The sequence below is a fragment of the Microtus oregoni genome, unplaced genomic scaffold (genome assembly GCF_018167655.1).
Source record: "Microtus oregoni isolate MIOR12 unplaced genomic scaffold, Mior012 000012F_ref0000307, whole genome shotgun sequence".
Taxonomy (NCBI): Eukaryota; Metazoa; Chordata; class Mammalia; order Rodentia; family Cricetidae; genus Microtus; species Microtus oregoni.
In genome coordinates, this window is record NW_024543071.1 from 53,064,532 (window position 1) to 53,090,431 (window position 25,900).

General features: G+C 39.1%; 1 protein-coding gene across 2 annotated transcripts in view; it reads left to right on the forward strand.

The window, feature by feature from the left end:
• The window catches only part of Kdm2a (lysine demethylase 2A), a 74,324-nt gene that overhangs the window by 23,999 nt on the left and 24,425 nt on the right, over window positions 1-25,900 (forward strand). For both annotated transcript variants that reach the window (XM_041660800.1, XM_041660801.1), the window contains exons 3-12: window positions 112-250; window positions 1,511-1,589; window positions 1,949-1,995; window positions 7,404-7,582; window positions 13,168-13,274; window positions 13,748-13,841; window positions 14,915-15,068; window positions 16,158-16,273; window positions 20,181-20,307; window positions 22,400-22,794. In XM_041660800.1, coding sequence (XP_041516734.1) covers window positions 112-250; window positions 1,511-1,589; window positions 1,949-1,995; window positions 7,404-7,582; window positions 13,168-13,274; window positions 13,748-13,841; window positions 14,915-15,068; window positions 16,158-16,273; window positions 20,181-20,307; window positions 22,400-22,794 — 1,437 coding nt within the window. The remainder of the gene's footprint in view (window positions 1-111; window positions 251-1,510; window positions 1,590-1,948; window positions 1,996-7,403; window positions 7,583-13,167; window positions 13,275-13,747; window positions 13,842-14,914; window positions 15,069-16,157; window positions 16,274-20,180; window positions 20,308-22,399; window positions 22,795-25,900) is intronic.

A 25,900-nucleotide genomic window follows, 5' to 3' on the forward strand; every position in this document is an offset into this window, starting at 1 on the left:
TAAACTAACAACTAAAACTGGAAGTCATACTCTACATCTAGGGAGCAGTGACTGCTTGGTAGAGAGGAAGGAAAAGTACATAATTTCATCTTTGTATCCTTCCTTTTACAGCGTGGTACCATGCGACGTCGCTATGAAGATGATGGCATTTCAGATGATGAAATTGAAGGGAAAAGAACTTTTGACTTGGAAGAGAAGCTCCACACTAACAAATACAATGCCAATTTTGTTACTTTTATGGAGGGAAAAGGTCAGTGTCATTTTGGTTCAGATCTAGAGCCCCTTGATGGGAAGTCATTGACTCTAAGAACTGTGGCTTTAACATCTGTACAACTTTAAAAATACTGCCTGTTGGGTATATATTTATTTTGTCTGAGTGCTCATTCTGCTAGATTTGAAGTAGGTTTTTTGTTTGTTTGTTTGTTTTGTTTTTTGTTTTTTCGAGACAGGGTTTCTCTGTGTAGCTTTAGAGCCTGTCCTGGAACTAGCTCTTGTAGACCAGGCTGGCCTCGAACTCAGAGAGATCCGCCTGCCTCTGCCTCCTGAGTGCTGGGATTAAAGGCGTGCGCCACCACTGCCCAGCTGAAGTAGTCTTTTACTAGAATTAGAATGCTACCGACCGGGGACAAGGCCTTTCTCTCTCTCTCTCTCTCTCTCTCTCTCCACTCTCTCCTCTCTCTCTCCTCTCCCCCCCCCCCCCCCTTTGGCTTGAGTTTAATTAAAAATAGTACAGACATGGTGGCACATGCCTATAATCCTAACACTTGTGAGGTAGAGACAGGAGGATCAGGAATGGTTAAAGGCTAGCTTGGTTTACATGAAACCTTGGTGAGAGGGAGAAAGGTACAGTGAAACCCCTTTAATGAGGTGGGATTCCTCATATTTGGTGTAGCTTTGATCTTTAGCAAAAATATGTTGGATATTTAACATTCAAACTATTTTGGCTGTTAAGAGACATTGATAATTTCTAATTAGGGTTTATACAGTGACTCATTCTCTCATTCAAGTGAATACTACCCTCAAACCCTGATTTTCAGTGTGCTTTCCATATTTCCTAAGAGATGCTTCTTAGTAACACAAAGAAGTTGTGTAAACTTAACTATATGCACAGAGTAACAAACACCCATCAATATGTTTTTACCTAATTTTTTTTTCTTTCTTTCTGTTTTTCTGTAGGTTTGGAGCCTGTCCTGGAACTAGCTCTTTTATACCAGGCTGACCTCAAACTCAAAAGAGATCTGCCTGCCTCTCAAGTACTGAAATTAAAGGTGTGCACCACCACTGCTTGGCTAAAAATTTCTCTTATAAACCGGATGTGGTGGTACATGCCTTTAATCCCAGCACTTGGTAGTCCGAGGCAGCCTAGTCTCCAAAGCAAGTTCCAGACAGCCAGGACTGTTACACAGAGAAACTCTGTCTCAAAAAAACAAATAACAAAAAAATTCTTTTATAATCTTTTTTCCTCTTTTCAGTGATTCCTCTCTAATGGTTTTCCCCTATATGCTTTCAGATTTTAATGTAGAGTATATCCAGCGGGGTGGCTTGAGAGACCCTCTGATTTTCAAGAATTCTGATGGACTTGGAATAAAGTAAGTGCTCTGGTGTTGGCCTGAGATGGCCACAAAATGACTGTTAAACCCAGGAATTCAGACAGTGGCAATGTTGAGAACCCAGTTGCTTTGTGAAGTATGTCTCTTGTTTCAAAAGTAATATACCTGGAAATGAAAAGTGTAGATGAGCTTAAAGAAACTTAAGTCTCTTGACTCTATAACTTTTAGATAATTGCTACTAACATTTTTGTTTTTCTTTCTATATAAATATATATTTGTTTATGTTTTAAAGCTAAACATGAAGATTGATATTTTTGTAGAGTTCTCCATTCTTTTAAGAACAGATCCATACTGATTAAAGAAGTAGTGCTTCCCATTTACTGGTGTTTATTTCTTAGGATGCCAGATCCAGACTTCACAGTGAATGATGTCAAAATGTGTGTGGGTAAGTGACAAACTTTTGGCCTCTTCATCTTTGAGGTTTAGGAATATCAAAGTATATATTTCATTAGAAAAAACTATTTGAGCTGGGCAGTGGTGGCACATGCCTTTAATCCCAGCACTTGGGGAAGCAGAGGCAAACAGATCCCTGTGAGTTGAAGACCAGCCTGGTCTAAACAGACTAGAGTTTCAAGACAGCCAAGGTTCCACAGAGAAACCCTGTCTCAAAAAACCAAAAAGAAAAAAAGAACTATTCTCTCAAAGGAATACCAAAGTTTATTTAAAAAATAATGATAATAAAACAAGTATATATGGAGAAAGTTAGAAAGTAAATATACATATTTAGGGGAACTTTTCTTCAAAGACAAAAGTTTTTAAATTTAGTTCTTCTAAAATCTAGACATGAATGATAACTGTTATATTCTGTGATCAGGCAATAAAACAGTATAAAGTCTTTCATATTTCCAACTAACATAGATGGAAAATGGAATTCTTCTGACTCTTGCTATTTTGTGGTATATGATAGTGCTATTTCTTAGTTTGGAAATTCAATATTTTAGCAGTACCTCTAGCCACTTAGACTCTTGTTAGACTGCTAGGTAAACTTGCTTCATCTGAGAGGTGAAAGTCACAGCCCAAATTTCTCTGATCCCTGTATTATTCGTGTCCTAATGTTCTGTGTTATTCTAAGCATCTGTCACCCATGTATTTCCTGGTACCTAGCAGAACTTGTGGACCAAGTGCTCATTAAATCTGTTGAGTGATAAATATCCTTACCATTCCTTTCAAACACAGCTCCTTTAGAAGGCTTATATACTCTGTGTGAATACTCACCATTATCCCTTTTTATTTTTGTTGTTATTCTAGGCAGAGTGGTTTGTGTATACTAGGCTAATCTCAGAGTCACCATGTAGCCACGGATGGCCTTAAACTAATTACCTACCTATCCTACCTTTTGAGTGCTGCAGTTAGAGGCATTTGCTACCTTACCCAGATTATTTGGAGCTGGGGATCAAATCCAGGGCTTTGTTCATGCTAGATGAGCATTCTTTCAGCAACTGAGTATCTTCAGCCTTTCCTTCCTTCCTTCCTTTCTTTCTTTCAATTCATGTGCATTAGTGTTTTGCCTGCATAAGGGTGTCAAGTACCCTGGAAGTAGAGTTACAGACTGTTCTAAGGTGCCATGTGGGTGCTAGGAATTGAACCTGGGTCCTCTGGAAGAACAGCCAGTGCTCTTAACCACTGAGCTATCTCTCCAGCTCATCTTATTTCTTTCTTAGTCAACCTTTAGGAAAGTAAGGCAATAGGCATCCATAGTTTTTCTGTGTTGACTTTTAAGATTTCTGTTTATTTATTTAAGTCAGGGTCTCTCAAATGTAGCCTTAGCTGTCTTGGCAGACTGACATCAAACTCAGAGATCTGCCTACCTCTGCCTCCCAAGTGATAGGACTAAAGGCATGTTCCACCAATCTAGCTGATTGTTATTTTTTAGTGGTGTATATGTGTGTGGTGTCCATTAGTGCAGGTGCTCACAGAGGTAAGAGGCACTGAATCCTCTGGAGATGCAGGTAGTTGTGAGCCACCTAACATGGGTGCTGAGAATAGTACTAGGGTCTTCTGAAATGTAGCCCCTGCTCTTTACTGCTGAAACTCTCTAGCCCCTTGCATAGGTATTCTCAAGGTTGTCCTTCACAAATGACCTCCACAAGAATCATCTGGGAGGGCTGGAGAGATGGCTCAGAGGTTAAGAACACTGGCTGCTCTTCCAGAGGTCCTGAGTTCAATCCCAGCAACCATATGGTGGCTCACAACCATCTGTACTGAGATCTGGTGCCCTGCTCTGGCGTGCGGGCATACATCGAGGCAGAATGTTGTATACATAATAAATAAATAAATCTTTCAAAAAAAATCATCTGGGATAAAGTACAAGTTCAGGGAGGTTTCTGGGAATATGGCAAGAGCCTTCTCCACCTACGTGATTATTGCCTTGATAGAGTGTGTCCATCTGTTTTAACTATTTTGGAATTTGGTTGAAGGCTTACAACTTCCAAGGAAAGATTTAGACGGTAAAGTTAATTTCTGCATTTGCACATCCCCCAATCCTCACCAGCCATAACCCATGAAGCAATTATGCATATTTTCAAAAAGCACAGCATAAAGATTTATAGGAGCCAGGATGGGTAAGAAAGGTCTTGTCATTGAAATATTGGAAACTTGTGCTGTTGTCACAGATTGCTGTTTGTCCACCTCTAAACTGTTACAGTGCCCTTATGTTTGACCCCGGTTACTTCTATAGGATTTAAAAAGCTGATAGAAGGCCAGGTGTGATGGCACAAAGAGGACATAATAGAGAGACCCTGTCTCAAAACTGTTGTGGTGGTGGCGCTGCACACCTTTAATCCCAGCGCTTAGGAGGCAGAGGCAGGCAGATCTCTGAGACAAGACTGGTCAACAAAGGGAGTTCCAGGACAGCCAGGTCTATACAGAGAAACCCAGTCTCAAACAAAAACAAAACAAAAAGAAGAAAAAAGACTTGATAGATGCCTTCCCCTAAGCAAACATTCAAGACTAGATACTCAAAAGCAGTTGTATTCATGGAGAAAGTTACATGTTGACCACACATGTTTAGAAGGAAATGCAAGCTCAAAAAAACAAAAAGACATAAGTTTAGACTTTGTAAAGCGCTTTCAAGAATTAAAAACAAAAATAGTAAACATGGCACACCGATATACATGTAAGGAAAACATCCATACACAGAAAATAATAAGATAAAAAAACAGTTGTCTTAAATATGCACAAACCAATTGTGGTTTGCACACTTGTAATTCCAGCATTTGAGAGGCAAAATGAACATGAGTTCCAGGCAACCTGGGCTACATGACTATCAAATATTCTGTTATAGCAGTATAAAACAGATAAAGATGAAGCATGTAGGACAGCATCAAGCAGACAGTTGTATACTGTGGTAATATTAGAAGAGAAAGGGACAGAAAATATTTGAAGAAATCCTGGAAACTTTTTATATTTTTGAAAGACATGATTAAAAGTATCCAAAATGCACAGTGATCTCAAAGACCCTCACAGAGACATGTTAAAATCAAACATTGTAAAAGCTAAAGACAAAACTCTTGTAGTAAGAGCTGCGGGTTGCATTCCTTGCTACCCTGCTCCCAGCCGCCTGGCTAGCTTATACCCCGAAATAACAACAAACAAACTGTATTCATTTAAACACTGCCTGGCCCATTTCTATTAATGTGTGTAGCACCGAGGTGCGCTTACCAGGAAGATTCTAGCCTACATCCATCCTGGGTCGGAGCTTCATCGCATCTGCCTTGGAGAGGGGAGCAACCTGGCATCTCTCTCACTTCCTCTTCCTCCCAGCATTCTGTTCTGTTTACTCCACCCACCTATGTTCTAACCTATCAGGGCCAAGCAGTTTCTTTATTAATTAACCAATGACCTTCCTCCATCAATGTTGCTCTTCATGCAAAGTGGTTCCTCAGTGAGATGTGAGCCAGTGCCAACTTGTCTTTAATCCCAACACCCCGGAGGCAGAGGCAGGTGGATATCTGTGAGTTCAAGGCCAGCCTGGTCTATAGATAGAGTTCTAGGATAGCCAAAGATGCACAGAAAAACCTTGTCTAGAAAGAGAATACCAAAAAAAAATGCTCTAAGGCATATGACATAAATTAGAATAACAATATATTCTTCCTTTGAAGTTTAATGAATCAAAATCTTGAATTAGAAGGTAAATATTGGCAGAGTAGATTTTAAAAACAAACAAAACAGTTCTATATGCTTTCAAGAAACTCGTTGAATTTCCACAGATTCAAATAAGTTAAAAATGGTGTGGTGGTTCATGTATCTTAAATGTAAAATACATAGAAACAGTGTCTGGGGCTTGAGTGATATCTCATTTTGTTTAAAAGCACTTGCTGCTCTTGCAAAGGATCTGGGTTTGGTTCCCAGCACCTGTATGGCAGCACATAACCATCTGTAACTCCAGTACCAGGTCATTTGACACCCTGTTCTGACTTCCACAAGCATCAGACAAGGTCAAAAGCATCAAACACATGTAGTACACAGACACATACAGGCAAATGCTCATACACATAAAATAAAATATATAAATTGGGGTTGGGGGAAGAAAGAAACAGAAACAGTATCTGTCAAAACACCGCATTCTAAGATGACTTCGTTCACGATTCCTATTCATCTAAATGATCATACATCATAGTTCTGAATGCTCTGATAACACAGAGAATAAAACTGTTTTGATCTGGTAACACTGAAAAAATAAAACTGTTTTTGTTGTGCCCAGAGAGTTCTTGAAGGAAGACATTCACTTTTATCTTTAAAAGAGAGAGAGAGAGAGAGAGAGAGAAAATGTATGCGCCCAAGAAGGCTAGAGACATCAGATCCCCTTGAACTGGAGGTACAGGCATCTGTGAGCTACCCTTGATAGAAGGTGTTGGAATTTGAATTTAGGTCTCTGCAAGAGCAGTACACTCTCTTGACCTCTGCGCCATCTCTCCCATCTGATTTTTTTTTATTGTGATTAAGTATAGCATGAAAATTGCCATTGTAATCACTAAAGTACAGTCAGTGTCATTGTATCTATTCATTGAGCAGCTACTATCACTATTTCCTTGCAGAACTTTCTCATCGCCTAAAACAAAAGTCCGTTAAGCAGTCATTTCTTGTTCTCTTCCCTGAGGCTCCTGGACAACCACTGATCTGATGCTTTCTAGATCTGGGTTTATCTAATATGTGTATTTCATATAAGTGGAATTATATGATATGTAGCCTTTCATCTATGACTTCTCACATAGCGCACTTTCCAGGTTTATTTGTTTAATAGTGTGGATTAGTACTTCATTCTTTTGGGGGGTTTTGAGCCAAGATTTTTCTGTGTAACAATCCTGGTTGTCTTGGGACTTCGCTTTGTAGACCAGGCTGGCCTGGAACTCAGAGATCAACCTGCCTCTGCCTGCTGACTGAATACTAAGATTAAAGACCACTACACCTAGCTCTTAACTGACATTCTTGAGACAGATTAAGTCAGTCTTTAAACCTTCGTTGAAAAAGTGTATTTTAATAAATCTTTTGTCTTGAAAGTTACCCAATCCCCGTTTTATCTTTTATGAAATAAATATTGACATTTTTCATGTATAATTGTAGGGTTATGTGAGATATTGAATAAAAGATTTAGCACCTGACAGTGGCATAGGGAATGATGGGTATTTTTAGCTGTGCCCATTGTCCTTTTCAATTTCTGTGGTTGTGACCAAGTAATCTCCTTGTGTATTACTAATTACCTTAAGTAAGAAAGCATAGTTTATTTTGATGTATGTATTGTATGCTTACTATACTTCAGAGTAATTTTAACTTAATAGGGTTTCTTTCATGTAGGGAGTCGTCGGATGGTTGATGTCATGGATGTGAACACACAGAAGGGCATTGAAATGACCATGGCTCAATGGACACGATACTATGAGACCCCAGAGGAGGAGCGAGAGAAGCTCTATAATGTCATTAGCCTAGAGTTTAGCCACACCAGGCTTGAGAACATGGTACAGCGACCTTCCACGGTTAGTCATTATCTGTTGTGTGATGTTTTCTCTTTCAGGTTTTTGAGGGGCCCACCAACCAGCTCCCAGATAAATCACATACAGAGGCTTATTCTTAATAATGAGTGCCTGGCCTTAGCTTGGCTTGTTTCTTGTCAACTTTTCTTAAATTTTCCTGACTACCTTTGCCTATGGACTTTTATCCTTTTTTTTGTATACCTTTCTTTCCTTCTTAGTCTGACTGGCTGGGTGACTAGGTGACTGGCCCCTGATGTCCTCTCCTCCTTGTTCTTTTGCTCCTGTTCTCCCTCCTCTCAGATTTCTCCTCCTATTTATACTCTTTGCCTGTTTTCCCCTCCATCCTTCCTCCTGCCTCACTATTGTCTATTCATCTCTTTATTAGGACCATCCGGTGTTTTAGACAGGCACAGTAACAGCTTCACAGAGTTAAGTAAAGCATAAACCAAAGGCACACACCTGAAAATATTCCCCAACAATTATCATTTTCCCACATTCTCATTTTCACCAGAAGGTCTTGATAGTGGGAGAATTTTTATAACTTTGCACATACCAAGATTAAGCTAAATGTGGAAAAGAGTATTGGATAATAGTAACTTTCATTTTTAAAAGACTTCATTTTCCAAAATCAGTTAATTTTTATTAGAATCATTCTTAATCCCCAAGAAATTAATTTGGGAACTTGTCCTTTCCGTGATAAGAAGAATCTTAAAATGTTACTGGAAAATCTGCTTAAGGAATTTCTGTCTTGTGTTTGCTAAGAAACTTAAGGAAATTATTGGGTTGGGGATAGGGGTTGTGCCATGTGTGGTGGCATAAGCCTTCAGTCATAGCGCACAAGAAACAGAGGCAGGTAAATCTCTGTGGGTTTGAGTCCAGTCTGGTCTGCATTGGAAATTCTAGGATAGCATGTGCTGCATAATATAGAATCTGTCTCCATAAAAAGAGCAACTAAGGGAAAACTGGTTTAGAGCAAGGTAAATTTTGTACCCCCAAACTATCCACTTCTCCAGGTAAGTAACAAGTTGTTCAAGTAGTAAACTGGTAGTGATACATGAGTTGCTTTCATTTGTTTTTGGTATTCTACTTTCCTGAAGTTAATTTTTAAAGGTTTATTTATTATGTATATAGTGTTCTGCCTGCATATATGCCTGCACACAGAGGGTACCAGATCTCATTACAGATGGTTGTGAGCCACCATGTGGTTGTTGGGAATTGAACTCAGGACCTCTGGAAGCAGCCAGTGTTCCTAACCACTAAGCCATCTCTCTAGCCCCTGAAGTTAGTTTTTATTTTACCTATCTTTTGGTAAAATAGTGGCTATCTATTCACTATTGGGAAAACTGTATAGGAAGTTTTACACTTTTAGAATGTAGCTATATGTAGGCCTTTGACTAAAAAACAAAAATAGCTGGGCAGAGGGATGCAAACTTGTAGTCCAATCCCAGCATGAGCTGGAGGCAAGAGGATCAGGGGTTCAAGATCATCTTCAGCTGGATGAGACCCCTTCTCAAAAACAAACAAACAAAAATTGTTACAGAATATTTGATCACACTGTGAATCCCAATATTGTGTTACTTACTGGAAAAACCTGTTTCTAGTTGTGTGGTTCCGCCCTAGTACATTGTACCTTTAATACAAGAGTTTTCTGCTTGAATATTGTAAATAGTATTAAATAAAGTCAACCACAGGTCAAGAGAGAGAGCAAGGAACCAGTTGACAGGAAATAAACAAGAATTATTAAGAAAAAAAAATAGAGTAAGGAGTCAGGGAGAGAGAGAGAAATAGACGGGGAGAAGGGAGGAATATCCAGTTTGAGGGGGCTTGTTGAAGACAGGCTTCTTGGATGTCAGCTGTGTGCTTTCTCTGCCTCTGAGTTAGCAGGTTTTCACCCCAACATCTGGTTCCCAGGTCTTTATTGGTAAGATCAAACAATTGAGGTTTTGTTAAAAACATGTAATGTCTTTATATAGATACATACTTTCTAATAATTTTTGCAGTATTATCACTGTAGTTTTATTGGTGCTAGGGTCTATGTAGCCCTATGACAGTTCTTTATGTAGTCCTGGCTGTCCTGGTTGGGTTTGAAAGAAGATTGACAAAGAAAACTTCTTTGATGAATAGGCTATCAGCAGTGGAATCAACCTCTTACCATTCATTCATTTATTTTTGAGGTTGGGTTCCACTGTATAGCCTGGCTTAACACCTGCCTTTGCCCCAAGTGCTCAGATTAATGGTGTGTTCTACTAATCATTTTTTTTAAATATTTATTTATTATGTATACAGTATTCTGTCCGTGTATATGTCTGCAGGCCAGAAGAGGGCACCAGACCTCATTACAGATGGTTGTGAGCCACCATGTGGTTGCTGGGAATTGAACTCAGGACCTTTGGAAGAGCAGGCAATGCTCTTAACCACTGAGCCATCTCTCCAGCCCTCTACTAATCATTTTTAATAAAGCATTCAGTAAAAAGGAAGCATGAAACCAAAGCATGGTGGTCCATGCCTGTAATCCTAGCATTTAGGTGGAGACAGGAGGGTTGCCTGGGCTACAGAGTAAGCTTCTATCTCAAAAACAATAGAAAACAATGTTGAGAATTATAGTAGCATTGCTTATAAATGTATTTCTTTAATACTTCTAGAATTGTGATTTCAAGATTATGGTTTTAAATATAAAACTTGATTGTTAGAATTAGAAACAATTGTTTTGATGGGGATTTTTTTTTTTGTTGTTGTTGTTGTTTTGTTTGCTTGTTTGTTTTTTGTTTTGAGACAGGGTTTATCTGTAGCTTTGGAGCCGGTCCTGGAATTAGCTCTTGTAGTCTAGGCTGGCCTTGAACTCACAGAGATCCTCCTTCCTCTGCCTACTGCATGCGCCACCGCTGCCCAGCTAGAATTAGAAACCTTTATACACGAAGCCTACCTTGTAGTATCCTGGGTGTTTTGTCCCTAGTTTTAATTTTTTTATTTTGTCTTTCAGTTTTTTTCAAGACGGGATTTCTTTTCTTTTTTTTTAATTTTATTTTTAAAACAATCTTATTTTACATACCAATTTCAGTTCCATCTCACTCCTGTCCTCACACTCCCCCTATTCCCACCCACATCTACTCCTCAGAAAGGATGAGGCCTCTAATAAGGAGTCAACAAAGTCTGTCACATCACTTGAGGCAGGACCAAGGCCCTACCCCCTGTATCTAGGCTGAGCAAGGTATCCCTACATAGGGAATGGGCTCCAAAGAGCCAGGTCATGCACTAGGGATAAATACTGGTTCCACTGCTAGTGGCCCCACAAACTGCCCAAGCCACACAACTGTCAGCCACATTCAGAGGACCTGGTTCGGTCTTACGCAGGTTCCCTAGCTGTCAGTCCCACTAGCTCAAGTCAGCTGTTTCTGTGGGTTTGCCCATCATGGTCTTGGCAAAGCCTTTGCTTGTAATAACACTCCTCCCTGTCTGTAACTGGACTCTAGGAGTTTGGCCCAGTGCTTACCTGTGGATCTTTGTGTCTACTTCCGTCAGTTACTGGATGAAGTTCTAGGATGACAAGTAAGGTTATCATCAGTCTGATTACATGGGAAAGGCATTTTCGGTACCCTTCCCACTATTGCTTAGAATCTTTTTTTTTTTTTTTTTTTGAGTGAAAGCTCATGATTTTATTGTCTTCATAACAAGATAAGCTTAGAACTGGATCACTTGGCCCTATCGCTTCTTACCACCTCCCAGTTCAAAATGCTTGCATCTCTTAATAGCTAGCATCCTCTTAGATCTGCTGTTGGGCTCAACACATTCCAGTCTCAGCACAATATTTTTTGTAGTTTTAGCCTTTTTGCGGAAAATAGGTTTAATCTGCCCACCATAGCCACTCTGTTTCCTGTCATAACACCACTTTTCCTGGGCATGCAAAGAATCTTTGACCTTCTAGTATCGTGTCACTTTGTGGGGTTGGTGCTTGCCACATTTCTTGCAGAATGTCCGGCGGGCCTTAGGAACGATCACCATGTTGGCAGGTGCGATATCGACATAGAAAGAAAAAAAGTATTGCTTAGATTCTTAGCTGGGTTTATCCTGTGGATTCCTGGGGATTTTACCCAGTGCCTCGTTTCTTGCTAACCCCATAATGACTCACTCTTTCAAGATACCTCTTTCCATGCTTTCCCTCTCTGTCCTCTCAGAGCTCAATCTTCCCAATCCCTCATGTTCTCCTCCCTGTTCCCCTTCTTCCCTCCCCTGTCCCCTTCTTCCCTTCCCACTCCCTTACCACCCTTTCCTGCCACATTACTAAAGAGATCTTGTTTACTTCCCCTTCCTGAAGGGATGCGTGTATGAGACAGGATTTCTTTATGTAGCCCTGGCTATCCTGGAACCTGACCTGTAGACCAGCAGGCTTGGCCTCGAACTCCCAGAAACATGCCCGCCTCTGCCTCGCAAGCACTGGGATTAAAGGCATGCGCTAACATGCCTAACTGTTTCAAAGATTTTAATATTTGTCTATAGTTAATCATCACAGTCGCGCTTTGATATCAAAACTTAGTTAAAGCCGGGCGATGGTGGCGCACGCCTTTAATCCCAGCACTCGGGAGGCAGAGGCGGGCGGCGGATCTCTGTGAGTTCGAGGCCAGCCTGGTCTACAGAGCTAGTTCCAGGACAGGCTCCAAAGCCACAGAGAAACCCTGTCTCGAAAAAAAAACAAAAAACAAAACAACAAAACTTAGTTAAATTAGGAGCTTATTGCTAACTTGCTAACCCAATAGTTTCTATATCACATACTGAATTTCTTTTTCTTTTTTATATTCTATTATTATTATTAGTTTTTTTGTTGTTTGTTTTTTGAAACGGGGTTTCTCTTTGTAGCCCTAGCTGTCCTGGAACATGCTCTATAGACCAGGCTGGCCTTGAGCTCAGAGATCTACTTGCTTCTACCTTTCCAGATTCTGGGATTAAAAGCACGTGCCACCACTGCCTAGTGATACACACACACACACACACACACGCCCAAGGCCAGTCAAATCTTCAGAGTGAGTTCCAGGATTTTTAAGGCCAGTCACATCTACAAATTGAGTTTTAGGAATGCCAAGAACAAAACAAAAAAACATTTTTATATGAGTGTGTGCACGTGCACATCGTGGTACACATATAAGGGACTTGGTTGTCTCTTTCCACTGTGTGAGACCCAGGGTCAAACTGATGCTGTTCTGCTGGGTGGTATGGCTTTTATTTCTACACCAACTTCTCCAGCCCAGATATTTTTATATTTTAGCTACTGTAACAGTGAGTGTACAGTTACCATCAAAGACTACCCTTTAAAAAGTTTATAATTCACAGTTTCAACCTGCTATACCAGTATTGACAGAAGTTATAATCTATTGTTTTAAATCCATTTTGTCCAATGCTTGCTTTACAGTCACAGTAATGGAACCATTAGTCTTTGTTCTCTTCTTTATGTATTTCCAGAACGTTTGTCTTTTGTCTCTAAGGGTCACAGATGTTTAAATATTCTTTTGTGCTCTGTATATTTAAAGGAGTTTTTTTTTCCTTGACTTTAACATTCTCTGTAACCCCACCTCTTAAATGTTTCTTCCTTTTTAAAGGTGGATTTCATTGACTGGGTAGATAACATGTGGCCAAGGCACTTGAAAGAAAGTCAGACTGAATCAACAAATGCCATTTTAGAGATGCAGTACCCTAAGGTGCAAAAGTAAGTTATTCACTCTTGTGTTCTTTCTTAAGTGTTGATAGCAAGGAAGATAGTCTGTCCCTTTCAAGCTTTGCTCTGTGCTAAATCATCAAATCAGTAGATTATTTAAACAGTGGACTTTATAGTATCAAGAGTATGTGAGGAATTACATAGCACATGATCTCATGAATAATGGGAAAAGCTGTATGTCCTAGAAATGTGACTTTGAACTGCATTTCTTTAACAGAATATCATGGCTCATGCCCTGAGGCAGAGTCAGCTAGATCTCCTGAGTTTCAAGGCCAGCCTGGTCTAAGTAGCAAGTTCCAGGACAGCCAAGAAGCTTACAGACCTTAAAACAAAAATGAAAAGAAAGAAAACCTATTAGTAGTTTATTGGATGCAAAGTAGAATTCATTAGGAAGGAGAATGTCATTTTGGTGACTGGTTTCTCTTTATCAGGATACTAATATTGCTCCTTCTGTTTGGGGGCAGGTACTGTCTAATGAGTGTTCGAGGCTGCTACACTGACTTCCATGTGGACTTTGGTGGTACTTCTGTTTGGTATCACATCCACCAAGGTGGAAAGGTATGGTCATGGTTGGGATTGGAATTAGAAACAGATTATATGACTTGCATGCTTAATATATATAATCTGGGAATCAGTCTATTAGGAAACATTCCCATTCATATCGGAAGAGAATTATAGATACAATTGCCTTTGGTGGCTAGTCCATTGGAGTTTTAGTATTTATGTAGGCCAGTGTCATTCCACCAATATTTGCCCAGTACTTGGAGAAATCTCAGTAGTACTATTTCTAGACTGCAGAGCAAAATTCCCCAGGTGAAATTAAAAAGGTAATTCTTAGAGGACAATATCATTTTTTTACCTAGAAGAAAAGTAGTGTAGAGAAAGGGAACATAAATTTTAGATATATTGGCAAAAAAAAAATCCAGTAAGTTAGGATTCAGCCAGCTCTCCCTGTCTAAAGATATTGGTCTGAAATGTGACCAAAGGAAATATTAAGTCTTTTATTCTAATAATAATAAAATATATCTTTTCACAAGTTTTTCTAAATGTTAATTTCAGAATTGAAATCTAGAGTTAATAGCTGAGGTTTGTAGTGTTAGCCTTCCAGTTGGAGTGACTTCATTTATTAGCAGAACTGGGATTTAAAAAAGTATACAAGAATTTAACCTAGGACATCTGGGTCTATATCCAAAATCCTTTTGTTTATTTACATTTGTGTAGATGGGTCATAAGTTTTGTTCTGTTGATTTTAATTACTATATTGGGATAGGGCAGTGTCGGGTCGGTCTCTTAGAATTATTAATTGCACCTAAAGAATGGGGCTGCTTAAGCCTATAGCCAGAGTTTTTAAGAAATTACCGAGGTAATAAGCCCATTTTTCCTTTTCTCTTGGTATTGTAGATAGGTTCTGCATTCTTACTTCTATAGCCATAATCCCAGGAAATCCAGATAGTGTCAGACCAGATCTGTTTGGTTAGGTCCTGAGTTACCCAGATAGTTGAGTCTATAGGCTGGAAGAATTGTTTGTCTGTCTTCTACCTTCCAGTCTTCTTTGTCTCTGTTTATCATTTGAGGGAGACGACTGGATCGTGTCAATGGCTGTTAACAGACTGAAGTTTTTTAACTCACAGGTCTTCTGGCTCATCCCCCCTACAGCCCACAACCTGGAGCTGTACGAGAATTGGCTGCTGTCAGGGAAACAGGGAGACATCTTTCTGGGTGACCGGGTGTCAGATTGCCAACGAATTGAGCTCAAGCAGGGCTATACCTTCGTCATTCCCTCAGGTAAGCAAAGTGGGGAAAGTATGTTGCTTTCTAGCACTTAGCCCCTTTGTACAGTCAGCAGCAAACAATAGAGTGCTTGTCTGTTTTTATGGAATACATGGAGAGAATGTTGTTTTTCGTTTTTTGTGGGGTTTTTTGGTTTTTAGAGACACGGTTTCTCTGTAGTTTTGGAGCGTGTCCTAGAACTCACTTTGAAGATCAGGCTGGCCTTGAACTCACAGAGCTCTGCCTTCCAGGTGCTAGAATTAAAAAAGGGTGCCACCACTGCCTGGCAGAGAGAATGTATTTTAAAACAGATAAATAAATAAAATAAAAGCACTGATTAAAGCCAGTGGTGGCTTCCCAAAAGATATACATGTTTAGATTACATATTAAGCCCAGTAATTCAGAATCTTTACACATGGAGTGTCCTCTCTAGTGAAGAGCCACCTTTCCCTACCTAAGTGGGGTATTTTAATTGTATTACTTATTCTAAAATAAATGCATATAAAGAGTACAAATTTTGGGGTCCCTGATCTGTTTGAGACTCAGTACTACTTTGGAAAATACTTAAGTTTGTTTTTTGTTGAGAAGAATACATGAGATTATTAATAAACTATCTTACGCATAACTGATGCATAGTTGATGGTTTATAAATGGAAGCAGTATTTATTAAAAGTTTCTTGCACTGGGGAAATAACTTAATGGTAGAGTACTTAACTTGCATAATATCCTGTGTTATATCTCTAGGAATTAAAAAAAAAAAACCAAAAACACATCTTATGCTGAGTATTGGATCACACCCCGTAGTCCTAGCTATTTGTGTGTTTGTGACTAGCAAGAGCAGCATTTAAGACCTTATCTTTAAAATAAGTAAAACCTGTTTCTTAGATACATAGTCTCATTTAATATTCACCACCATATGAAGTAAAATATGTTCTAGTTTTAAATAGAATATTGATGCTTTGAGAGATAAGTAAATTGACCAATTATTAAAGAAGTCTGGGTTATGCATCAAGGTCTTGTTTCCAAAAAGAGAGAGAAGAATATAAACCAGAAACCATATTATAGTGTGTGCATTCAGTCCTGCCTCCATTTTTTATCTTCCAGGTTGGATTCATGCTGTGTATACTCCTACAGACACATTAGTGTTTGGAGGCAATTTTTTACATAGCTTCAATATCCCCATGCAATTAAAAATATACAGCATTGAAGATCGGACACGGGTGAGTAATTTGATCATTATTAATAGTTAATCATATTAACAATTATATGTGACAGATGTTTGGTGAGCATGGTAACACATGTCTCTTTTTTGCCCTGTGTATTTTGGAGCCTGTCTTGGCACTTGCTCTGTAGACCAGACTGACCTCAAACTCACAGAGATCCACCTGCCTATACCTCCCAAGTGCTAGGATTAAAGGCATGTGCCACCAATGCCCGACTGCCTCTAATCTTTGTAGCACTCAGGGACAGGAAGATTGTGAGTTTGAGGCCAGCTTGGACTGTGTAGCAAGACCTTGTATCAAAGAAAAAGACAAATCAAAAGAGATTCATGGGGTGAGATGGCTTATCAGGTAAAGATACTCAATACTAAGCTTGATAACAAACCCAGAACACATACAATACAAAGCTAGAACCAACAACTGCATGTTGCCTTCTAACCTTCATCTGCATATACTGCCATCCTCTTTCCCCCAATACAGTAAATGAACCAGAAAGGGATTCCTGGATAATTTGTCAATTTTTTAGATTTTCTTTGCATTAAAAAGAAGTTTCCACATACTTTGAGGATATATCAGAAGATTTTACTGGTCTTTTGTTTTTGTAGGACTTTTAACTCTAAAGTTCTTCATAAGGATATTTGTCCTAATCTTTTGAGCCATGTTTTTCATTTTTATGCTCATGAATAATTTATGGAATGGGATGATCGATTCAAATTTTACAACTTTGAGTTTTTCTTTTTGGTTTTTCAAGACAGAGTTTCACTGTGTAGCTTTGAAGCCTGTTCTGGCCTCAGACTCAGAGATCTGCATGCCTCTGCCTCTCGAGTGCTGGAACTAAAGGCGTGTGCCACCACCACTCAATCTGACTTTACTTTTATTACCAGCTCTCCCCTCTTTCCCTTTCCCATTTTAACACCCACTGCCCCCAGACAGGGAGGGTTTCTCTGTGTAACAGCCCTAGCTTTCCTGGAACTAGCTCTGTAAACCAGGCTGGCTTCGACTCACAGAAATCCACCTACCTCTGCCTTTCAAATGCTAGGATTAAAGGTATGCACCACCATTGCCTAGCTTATAAATACCTTTTTAAAATTAAATTTTATTTATTTTGTCATGTATGTTGGGTTCCTATGCCAAGACATATGAGTGGAGGTCAAAAGGCAACTTATAGAAGTCAGCTCTTTTTTGTCACTATGTCCCAGAAAACTAATTGAGGTCATCTGGCTTGGCAGCAAGTACCTTTACCCATCTTATTGGGCCCTTCCCTCTCCATCATAAAATGTCAGTATTAGTCAGCGCTCATCAAATTTATTGACAGTTTTAGAATTTATACTTGTCCTGAACTGAAGAACTTTCCCAAAAAATATCAAATACTAACAGAGAAGCATAAGGGTGTTGTACTTAGTTTAAAAAGACACAATACCTATTAGTTCTTAGCTCCCTGCTCTTTCTTCTTGCCAGAAATAAATTGGCTTTTAAGTGAGAGAGAAGAAACTTCTGGTTAACTCCATAATCACATAAAAAATCTAGGTTTCAATCTTGTTATATTCTTCATTAGTTGTATGCCTCTTGTCTGATGACCAGAAAGTGATTTCCTTATTTCATAATAATACCTGTGACCTGATGAAAGCTTTGAAAAGGAATTCTCTTTTCATTTTCAGTTTATGAAGATATCTGGACATCATAGGTGGGCTATTTGGCCTTGAATTGCAACTTCTATAAAGAAGGTGTTATATATATTTTTTAATTTAAGTTTTTGTTTTGTGAGATAGAGTTTCTCTGTATATCCAGCCTGGTCTACGGATCGAGTTCCAGGACAGCCAAAGCTACGCAGAGAAACCCTGTCTGGGGGGTAGGGGGATCCAATCCTAGCTATCTTAGAACTCTCTCTGTAGACCAGACTGGCGTAGAACTCACAGAGATACACTGCCTCTACCTCCTGAGTGCTGGGATTAAAGGTGTGTGCCACCACATCTGGCTCAATTTTATTTATCTACTTATTTGTTGGGTTTTTGAGACAGGGCTTCTCTGTGTATCCCTGGCTGTCCTGAAACTTGCTTTGTGACTAGGCTGGACTAGAATCTGCCTGTCTCTGCCTCCCAAGTGCTGGGATTAAAGGCATGTATCACCACGCCTGGCTTTAATTTTATTTTTTTAGATAGGGTCTCACTATCTAGCTCTGGCTGTTCTGAAACTCAGTATGTAGACCAGGCTGGCCTCAAATTCACAAAGATTATCTGCCACTGCCTCCTGGGTACTGGGATTAAACAGCAGATACATTTAGAATGGTACCTGACACTTATCTTCCTTGTTCATTGATTGATAGTAATTTTAATTCATCTTTTTCTTGACAACGGTATACCTAAGGATATACCATTATATTTCTGAAATAATTTTTGAGATGCTCTGAATGTAAAAAAGATGAATGCTACCAAAATAGTGACCAATAAAACCACACAAATTATTAATCTTATAGGTGGGTATACTACAAAGCACAAGACAGGAAAGCTGAGGGTGGATGTTGGACAGAGGCTCAATCTTGCCTTCTAAACAATACAGAGCTTGAGAATAAGTTTAAAATTATACTTTTATGTGTATAATGTCTTACTATAAGTGTATAACTTCTACCTAGCTTTCATTAGATTCTTTGTCCTATGCGCTTCAGATTCAGGAAAACAAACAAAAAACTGGAAAAAATGCTTGGAATACCTTTATACTCTAAATCAGGGTGTTTTATTTTGTGTATGTGTGCGCATGTGCATGTGTTAGTTATGAGACAGGGTCTTTCTGTGTAGCCTTGGCTATCCTGGAACTCTCTGTGTAGGCCAGGGTGGCCTGCCTCTGCCTCGTGAGTGCTAGGATTAAAGGCATGGATCACTATACTGGCCTAAAATAATTTTGCAAATAATAGCACCTTTTACCATCTCTTCATGCTCCTATACCTTTCTTCTTTTTCACTCGCCTCTTATCTCCTGAGAGCAGAAATTACAGATGGCTGTGCCCAACACCTAGTTATTGTGTCTTATTATAGCATCCCTTGAATCATACCTTAGAATTCCTTTTTTTATTTTCCACTTAGCCATGTTAGCTTCTTAGTGATTCTAAATGTTTTTTGCAAATCCTTTTTGTCTCTAGTGATTGTTTCTGTAAAACAGCATTTTTTTTAAGTTGTGTTTTGTTTTTGTTTGGTGTCAGGTTTTAAGATAGGGTTTTATGTAGCCCAGGCTGGCCTTTAATTTCTGATCCTCCTCCTACTTTCAAAGTGGTGAGCATATAAGTGTAGATCGTGGTACCCAGTTTTATACAGTCCTATAGTTCCTTCCAACTCAGGCCTTTATGTATGTTAGGCACACAATCTGCCAACTAATCTACATCCTTAGTCCTTATTTTTATTTATTCACATACCCTTAACCTCCTCTACCCTCGATTTTTTTTTTTCTCTTTTGACAGAGTCTCACTCTATAGTCCAGGCTGGCCCTGAACTTTTTTTTTTTTTTTTTTTTATTTGTCTCAACCTTGAGTACTGGGGTTGCAGATACAAACTACCTTGCCTTTTTCGTTTGTTGGTTTGGTTTGGTTTTTGGTTTTTCGAAACAGGGTTTGTCTGTGTAGCTTTGGGGCCTGTCCTGGAACTAGCTCTTGTAGACCATGCTGGCCTCGAATTCACAGAGATCTGCCTGCCTCTGTTGGGATTAAAGGCATGTGTCACCACCACCTGGCCTGCTTGCCTAGTTCTAAATCAACATTCTGAAAATTGACTTAAGTTCTTACTTCAGATGCCAGCTTAAATTTATAGGTTGGCAAGAATTTTTCCTGGACTAATAATTACTGCAGAGATCAAGATTGTCTTTCTTATTTTCTTACCTTGAAAATTGTCACTGCCTTTTCTCATGGTTCTTTTCCTGTATAGGTTCCAAATAAATTCCGTTACCCATTTTACTACGAAATGTGTTGGTACGTGTTGGAACGATATGTATACTGCATAACCAACCGCTCCCACCTAACTAAGGAATTTCAGAAAGAATCCCTCAACATGGGTAAGTGTTGACCCTATGAGCACTAAAGACACACTTGAGCTGAGAAATATACTGTCACTTAGTAGTTACAGTTTAGGGGGCGGGCGGGGATTGACTTTTGTATTTGTCAGTTTGAAAATTCCAAATTGCTGCATTTGAGCACTAAATACACAACTACATATGAATTACCAGACTGAATGAAATATTGTGGGTCTGCACTTTGCCTGAGTTGCTATATTCATCTTCTTAAGATAAGTGATACATTGTCTGGTTTTGTTTTTATTAAAATATATTAGTTATACTAATGGGTTTCATTATGATGTCTTCATGCATGTGCCGTCCCCCATTACCCCCATGTCTCGTTTCCTCCACCTACAGATCTACTTTCCTCTTCCTAGCTAGTCCCCTTCTACTATAATTTTTTTTAAAGGGGATTTTTCTTTTCTTTTTTAAAGAGAGTTTAATTATTTTTTTATTTTATGTGCACTGGTGTTTTGCCTGCATGTATGTGTATGTAAGGGTATTGGAGATCTTGGAACTGGATTTAAGACCTCTCAGCTGCCTTGTGGATATTGACCCTGGATACTCTGAAAGAGCATCCAGTGTTTTTAACAGCCGAGTCATCTCTTCAGCCCCTGGGTGGAGTAGGGAGTACTAACTAATATGATTAGACTTACTGTAGAAGCCGGTGTGAAGGATTAGTTACAAATGCTTGGGGAACCAATCAAGAAAATGTCTCTCCTTTCCCCTACAACCATGAACTACCAAAATACCAAAAGATCTTCAGGGAGGAAAGGGGCTTATGAGCCCCTAGCAATACTTGACTGTCTGTAGATCTTATGGGAGGATGGGGCCTTGTGATCTCCTCCTACCCATGATGGAAGTTGGTGGCCTAGTCTTGTATAGTTATTGTGTATAATAATCACAGCCGCTGACAGTTCAAGATATCATGTCAGTTCTGGAATGTATTATTTAATAACACACCATCCCTTTCTCTAGCCATTTTATTCTTTTGGAGGAAGTGATAAATAGATGTCCCATAGGGTCATTCAACCCTTTGACTAGTTAAATATATTTATTACATATAGATGGTCACAGTCTATTCTTGTCACTTTTATAGTTTAAATTCTTATTATATATTATATGTGTATGTAATATAAGTATATACCTGTGTGGTAAGTATAATTAACCTGGTTTTACAAATAAGAATTTTGGGGGGGGAGGGGTTATTTAATTTGTTTTGGAGTTTTGCTTTATTTCGAGATACAGGTTTCTCTGTAGTCCTAGCTGTTATGAAACTCACTCTGTAGAACAGATTGGCTTTGAATTCAGAGATCTTCCTGCCTCTGCCTCCTGAGTGCTGGGACTAAAGGTGTGTACCACCACCACCCAGCATAAATTAGAATTTTAACTCTCAAGATTTTTATACTTTTTATGATACTACAGTTAATAAGTAGAATAGCCATACCTTGAACTAGACTGATGAGACTCTAATATCTTTGTTTTTAACCCCTGTGCTTTAACATTTTCTCAATATCAAGAGAAATGCTTAATTGGATGAATGGTAGTTTCTTTTTTACTTGGCTCTTTTTTAAAAAACATTATTAGATTTATGTGTGAATGTATGTATTTGTACCATATAAGTGGTTGGTTGGTGCTTGTAGTGGTCAGAAGATAGTATCAGATCTCATGGAACTAGAGTTCTAAATAGTTATAAACCATTATGTGGGTACTGAGAATTGAACCTGGAGCCTTTGTAATAGCCACAAGTTCTCTTAATTGCTGAGCCACCTCTCTAGCCCCGGCATGGTAGTTTCCGTATACATTTTTAATTTTCATTTTGTTTTGTATTTTTGAGGCAGGGACTCATTCTAACTGGCCTGGGAATCACTATATAGATCAGGGTAGCCTGGAACTCACAGAGATCCTCCTGCTTCTGCTTTTTAGTACACTGGGAATAAAGGCGTACATTACCACTTGTAAACTGCTACGGGTTTTTCTATTTGTAACTGTGGTTTCAGCAGTGACTTTGTCATTTATAACTTGGGTGTACTGTGTAATTTTTCTTGTTAATCATCTAGCCAACTGGCATTTGTTTCCTTTGCATCGGTAGATATGGAATTAAATGAGTTGGAGTCTGGAAATGGTGACGAGGAAGGGGTGGACAGAGAAGCCCGACGCTTGAACAGTAAGCGATCTGTGCTTACCAGTCCTGTTGCTAATGGAGTCAACCTGGATTATGATGGACTGGGCAAAACCTGCCGAAGTCTTCCAAGTCTGAAGAAAACTTTGTCAGGAGACTCATCCTCAGACTCTAGCCGAGGATCCCAAAATGGCCAAGTTTGGGATCCCCAGGGTAGTCCTAGAAAGGATAGGCAAGTGCATCTGACCCACTTTGAGCTTGAAGGTCTTCGCTGTCTTGTAGATAAGCTAGAGTCACTGCCACTGCACAAGAAGTGCGTCCCCACAGGGATAGAAGACGAAGATGCTCTGATTGCTGACGTAAAGGTAAGCAGCTTTTGACCTGTCTAGGAGAGTTCTTTCTGGATTTGGAGGGAGAAAGTATTAGGATTAAGGATGCCTCAAGTACTGGGAAGTTAATGTGTGCCAGTGTTAATGCTGCTCAGTGTTTCTATTTCTAGAGTGATAGGAAGTCACCATTTTGAACATGAGAACATTTGTGTTTTCAGAGTTGACTTAAATTTAGTGTTAAAAACTTGAGGCTTATTAGAGAAACTGGAGAGCCAGGTGAGTTGGCTCAGTGAGTAGAACCAATAATTCCTAGAACCTACATGGTGAAAGGGGTGAATCAGCTCTTGCAAACTGTTGTTTCACACACAGTAGATAAACAAAAATGTAGTGAACATAAGGTCATCTGGGACCTGAGGAGATGGTGCAGCAGGTAAATTCTCTTGCTGCACAAGCGTGAGGACCTTGGTTCAATTCCTAGAGCCCATTTTTACTTGTACATGCCTATGGTGAAATGGGAGGCAGACATAGGCAAACTGGCCAGAAACTGATTTCTTCCTTCTCACCATATCCTGTGTTTTCCTTCCTACCTTTCTGCTTTCATGTCACATATATTTCACTACCCTGTGTTTTTTTTCCCCTTTCTCTTTTCCTCGAACCCTCTCATGGTTACCTTTCTACCTCATCTTCCCACACAAATATAGATTCCACATAATATTCTACAGTTCTATCCATTTTTCTGAAATGCCATGATTTTATTTTTCATTACAGTTGGTAAAACTTCATTATGTAATTATGTGCCACATTTTCATTATCCATTTACCTCTTGATAGGTATCTAAGCTGGTTTCATTTTTTTTTTTAGCTATTGTGAATAGTACCACAATAAAAATATATATCTAAGTATCTATGATATGGTGACTTGGAGCCTTTCAGGTATACACTCAGTGAAATAGCTGGGTTATATAATACCTCTATTTTTAGCTTCTGAGGAACTCCCATACTGACGTCCATAATAGCTGTGCCAATTTACAGTCCCACCAACAACATATAAGAATTACTTTTTCATAGGTGCTCAATGGCATATATTGTCATTGGTTTTTTTGTTTGGTTTGGTTTGGTTTTTGGTTTTGCTTTTTTGGATGATTTGTTGTAGGAGGGGAGCACATGCTTGGCTGTGAAGTAGGAATTGGATTCATGATAAGCACTTTTCTGCAGTCAGCTCTGGTCATTGGGTGGGGTTTTTTTTTTGTTCTCTTGGGGTTTTTTGGGGGGGGTTGTTTTGTTTTTGGTAACTATTTTGACTGGGTTGAGATAAAATCTCAGAGCAGCTTTAATTTACTTTGTATTGATGACTGAGAATTTGGACAACTTTTCAGATATTCATTGAACTCATTTGTATTTGTTTTTGTTTTGTTTTTTGTGACTGGGTCTCTGTGTGGTTATGACTTTCTGGAATTCTCTGTGTAGACCAGACTGACTGACACTCACAGAGATCTTCCTGCCTCTGCCTCCCAAGTGCTGAGATTAAAGCTATGCATCACCATACCCAGCCATTTCTATTTCCTTTGTTTAATTTTTATAGCTCTTAATACTTATTTTTTATATTAATCCTGTTTGATGTGTCAATTTCCCACTTTGTAAGCTGCTTTTTTATTCTAGGTGCATATTTCCTTTGCTGTATAGAAACTTTTTAATTTCTTATAAACTTTCATTTGTTATTTTGTAGGATTATTTCCTTTGTTATTTGAGTCCTCTTCAAAAAGTCCTTGCCTATATTCTTTTGTTTTGTTTTGTTGGATTTGTTTTGTTTTGTTATTTTGTTTGTTTGGGGGGTTTTTTGTTTGTTTTTTTTTTTTGTTGTTGTTGTTGTTGTTGCTGTTGTTTTGTTTTTTTTTTAGATTTTTGTTCGTTTGTTTTATTGAGACAGGATTTTGTATGTAGCCCTGCCTGTCCTAGATCCTGTTCTGTATACCAGACTGACTTTGAACTCACAAATAATCACTTCCCTCTGCCTCCCTAGTTCTGGGATTAAAGGTGTATGCCACCACTGCTTGACTTTTTTTTTTTTTTTTTTAACGAATTGTGTGTGTGTGTGTGTGTGTCAGATTCTCTTAGAAACGAAGTTTTTGTGTTTGTGTGCTGTCTGATAAAGGTGCTGAGAATTGTACTCTGGTTCTCTGGAAGAGCGGTACATGCTCTTAACCAATGAACCATCTCTCTCTACCTCTTTGTTATTTGAGACAAGGGTTTTTTATATAGCCCTGGCTGTCCTGGAACTCCCTATGTAAACCAAGCTGGCCTCAAACTCACAAATACACTTCTTCCTTTGCCTCCTGAGTTGTTGGGATTAAAGGTACTCTTATGCCAGGTATGCTAGAAAATGGCATATCAATATATCTTGTAGTGTTGTATATTTTTTTATTTTTAAATTTTTTATAAAATTTTATTTATTGTACACGTGTGTGCCTTTTGAAGCCAGAGGAAAGTGTTAGATCCTTGGAGCTAGAGTTACAGGTGTTTCTGAGTTGTCCAGTCAGTGTACTGCAGTCCTCTGAAAGAGCCACAGATGCTCCTAACCACTGAGCCATTTCACCAGCCCCAGTCACCCCCGCCTCATCATTGATGCCTTTTGTTTTGTTTTGAGAAAGGATCTCTATGTAGCCCTGACTCTCCTAGAACTCATTATATATACCAGACTGGCCTCAAATTCACTGATAGCCACCTACCTCTTTCTTCTGAGTGCTGGAATTAAAGGTATGTGCCACTACACTCAGCTTCCAAGCTCTATTTCTTTGTTTGTTCCTTTGTTATACATGCAGTATTCTGCGTGCATGTATGCCTACATGCCAGAAGAGGGCACCAGATCTCATTATAGATGATTATGAGCCACCATGTGTTTGGTTGCTGGGACTTGAACTCAGGATCTCTGGAAGAAAAACCAGTGCTCTTAACCTCTGAGCCATCTCTGCAGCCCTCTAAGTTCTTTTTTTTTTTTTTTAAGCATACTATTTGGTGGGTGGGAGTGTGGTCAAATGTGTCACTGCACACATGTAGAGATCCAAAGACAACTAGTAGGAATCGGTTTTCTGTTTCTACCACATGAATTCCAGGGATCAAACTCAGATCCCCAGGTTTAGCAGCAG